General features: G+C 47.6%; 1 protein-coding gene across 1 annotated transcript in view; it reads left to right on the forward strand.

The window, feature by feature from the left end:
* Window positions 1-3,406, forward strand: part of WIPF2 (WAS/WASL interacting protein family member 2) — a 42,701-nt gene that overhangs the window by 31,005 nt on the left and 8,290 nt on the right. The window contains exons 3-4 of the mRNA XM_004707448.2: window positions 2,436-2,568; window positions 3,290-3,404. Of these exons, the coding sequence (XP_004707505.1) occupies window positions 2,436-2,568; window positions 3,290-3,404 (248 nt within the window). The remainder of the gene's footprint in view (window positions 1-2,435; window positions 2,569-3,289; window positions 3,405-3,406) is intronic.

A 3,406-nucleotide genomic window follows, 5' to 3' on the forward strand; every position in this document is an offset into this window, starting at 1 on the left:
GGTTGTGTCGGGAAGGTGAGCATCATAGAATGTCAATTTAATAGAACACAATATTCTTGCATTGAGGGAGTACTTGAGTGGAGGCCCAGTGTCCTTCTGCTACCTTAATGGTCCCGTGTTTTTTCCATAATTAGCTGATTACCTATATTTACTTATGGATTTAATCCCCTCTTTAGATGAAATTTCATGTGACAGCCACCCAAAAAGTGGAGTAGATGAAAGTTGGGACTCTCTGGTTGTTGTGGGATTTGAGAACACAGGGTGTCTCTTTGAATCTCTGTGTGGATGATTGCCCCGAATCACACTATCTTAGTCATTTACTCAGTAACCCTTTATTGGGGACTGTAAAATGACGGGCATGATAGCATCAGAAATTGTTCCACTTTAGGGGGGCTAGTGAATGGCCAAATAATCTTCCCAAAGCTGATTCCTGGGGGGTGGGGGCACAAACATAGCTCCCCTCTCCAACCTTTTCACCAGTTCTGACATCAGCAGGCCCTCCACAGCACTTTCCACTCTTCTGGGTTTGATAGTTCCTTGCAGTGGCCACACAGAACCTAAGACTGTACTGACAGGGAAGTGGCTTATTAATGCAAACAGTAGGGTACAAGTCAGGATCAGGAAGCAGGTGGGCAAAGTCTTGGCCCTTTTCAGATTTTCTCGGTCCTGCCATCCATCACCCTCCGCACAGCTGCTGGGCTTCTCCGGGGCCTGTCTGCAGTGTCAGAGCCCCTTTAGGGGGTTCTTAGCCTCTTTCTCTCACCTTCTTCTCTCTTGCCTTTTCTCCTTTTTGCTGCTTCCTGTCTGATCAAGTTCTGTGGGATTGTTTACACCAGTGGTTCTAAACCTGCCTAATGCCGTGACCCTTTCACACAGTTCCTCATGTTGTAGTTATCCCCCAACTATAAAATTATTTTCGTTGCTACTTCATCACTGTAATTTTGCTACTGTTATGAGTTGGGTGACCCCTGTGAAAGGGTCATTCGACCCCCAAAAGGGGTCTCAACTCACAGGTTGAGAACCGCTGGTCCACACATACATACATAAACTCCTCATCAGTTTTAAGGCACGGCCCCCCCCCCCCAAACTAAACTGAACAGTCTCTTCTCCGGCCGAACACTTGATTTGGGTAGTATATTGACTGGTCCTTGCAAGCTATATAACAATCACAGGGCAGGCTGTAACCCAGGACCAGACTGACAGAATCAAACCACAAGTGTTTAGGGTTTACCCAGGAAATGTTAATCAGCCTGTACCAAAGTAACAAACTACCTGGGGTAGAAAACCAGGGCAAAGGTTACTCCTCAGGGTGTAGAGAGGGTAGGGGGTGGGGAGGATCTTTCAACCTATTTTTTTTCATTGAACCCAGGGCAAATACCACATTGTGATAAATTCATTTCATCATAAAGAGAGTCAGGGACTCTGGTAGGTATGCAGTTTAGAAAATTCAGATCATGTTACTCCGTGCTTGAGTATTACTTGAGTGTTTTGCAACAATATTTATATAGCAAAGAGAAAAGTACGCAGATAATCACTAGAACATCGTTTGTAGTCCCATTATTCAGAGATAGGAGCCACGGTCTCTGCCACCAGGGGCTCCTGCCATCATGAGCAGGACAGACACGTGGGCAGGCCGGAGGAGAGTGGGCCCACAAAGAAGGCTACCTGGCTTAGTGGTTGGCTGGAGGAAGCAGTCAGAGGAGGCTTCTAGAGGAGAGACTTTACATGAGCTGAGCCAGAGGTGGGTAGCGGTAAGCCAGAGAGGACAGCGGGCACTTGAAGTCGAGGATGCAGAGTGCGAGAGCTGGCTGCCGTGCAAGGTGAAGTGGAAGTGTTGACTGAGGGCGGGGTGGGTTTTTCCTAGGAAGGTTTTGAAGCATTTTCAACAGCAGCAGGAGTGACCTGTTTGGATTTGTGTTACAAAGGTCACTCTTAACAGCATGGACAGTGGTTGGGTATTGCAGTTGAAAATTGAGTGTAGTCTGCACTACAGCGATGAGGATGGAGAGTAGAGGAGGAATTCAAGAGACAGCGGAGAGATCTGAATGACTGTCACTGGAGAGTTCGATTTAAATGAGGTAATGCAAGTAATGTGCTTAGCTTAATACCTTAGACATAGTAGGAGCTCAATAAATATTTGCCTGGATGATGATCCCTGTAGACATCTGACATGATGACTCACATTAGTGCAGGCCCCTGTCCTAAGCTCCTGAGGTAAAGGGAGGGCTGGACCTGTCACAGAAGCAAGAGCAGGAGAACAGGAGCTGAGAAGGGTCATTGTATCAATTGCGTGTTTGATTAGGTTAGGCAGGCCAGGTGCTGGCAGCAGTTAGGTCATCCTACTCAGAGAGCCCAGTTTGCCTAAAGTCATGTATCCGGAGCTTATGATGGAAGGAGCGGGACCATTTATGGCCAACTTGCATTTTCCTCTCCAGGCAAACACAGTGCAGCCCAAGCTAAGCAGAGATGAGCAGCGGGGCAGAGGTGCCCTCTTACAGGACATCTGCAAAGGGACCAAGCTGAAGAAGGTGACCAACATTAATGATCGGAGTGCTCCCATCCTTGAGAGTAAGTCTGATCTTCCTTTCCTGGGGTTGAACCACCTTGATCTCAGGATTGACTTGGCTGGGCTCTCATGGATTGTTTTTGTTGAGTCAGGTTGGAGAGTTCTGTCCAGGGATAGCCTTTGGCTCTCTTCCATCTATCTCATTTAAATACCTTAGAAGATTCTTCCTGGTCTTTGGGAAGCATTCTGAAGGTTAAGACTCCCATCTCCTATTCTAACCAATACTTTTTAGGGGCACATCCCTGTTTGTTTGCTGAGCAGATGACCCCCCTACCCCCACACACACGTTCTTAAAAACTCTCAGCTGCAGCCAAGTATGGTTTTATAATCGTCACAAGTGTTCATGCTTGTAGACCTCTCACACCTGGGTCCCTGAGCTATTGGCCTCTTACCTCAGAAAGGAGAGTTAGAGAGTTCTAGAGTCCCAACACCCTCCTACACCTCTTGCTTCCAGTTATCCCTGTGTCCTAACCCAGAAAAGAGGGAGTGCCGCCCTCCTTTATTACTTTTCTCCTGCGTCACAGCCAGGGTTCATTTCCACTCCATAGGTTGCTATGGAACAGAGACCTAGCTTTTTAAATTGTTATTAAATGGAAAAGCAAAAAGCAGGATTGGTTAATTTGAAAATTAAAGCCCAGCTAGAGAAGGGGCTTCTCCTTAGGATTGATTCGACCACCCCCTGAGGCCTATGAAATGAATGCTGAATAGCTGCCTCCTTTCCAGAGCCCAGAGGGAGCAGTGGCGGTCATGTCTCTGGAGCAACTGCCCTGCAGCCCAAGGGAGCACTCTTCCACGGAGGAGTGCCGAAACTCAGACCAGTCGGAGCCAAGGACCTCTCAG

The sequence above is a fragment of the Echinops telfairi genome, unplaced genomic scaffold (genome assembly GCF_000313985.2).
Source record: "Echinops telfairi isolate 266 unplaced genomic scaffold, ASM31398v2 ScPeMD7_7458;HRSCAF=8496, whole genome shotgun sequence".
In the NCBI taxonomy this organism is placed as follows: Eukaryota; Metazoa; Chordata; class Mammalia; order Afrosoricida; family Tenrecidae; genus Echinops; species Echinops telfairi.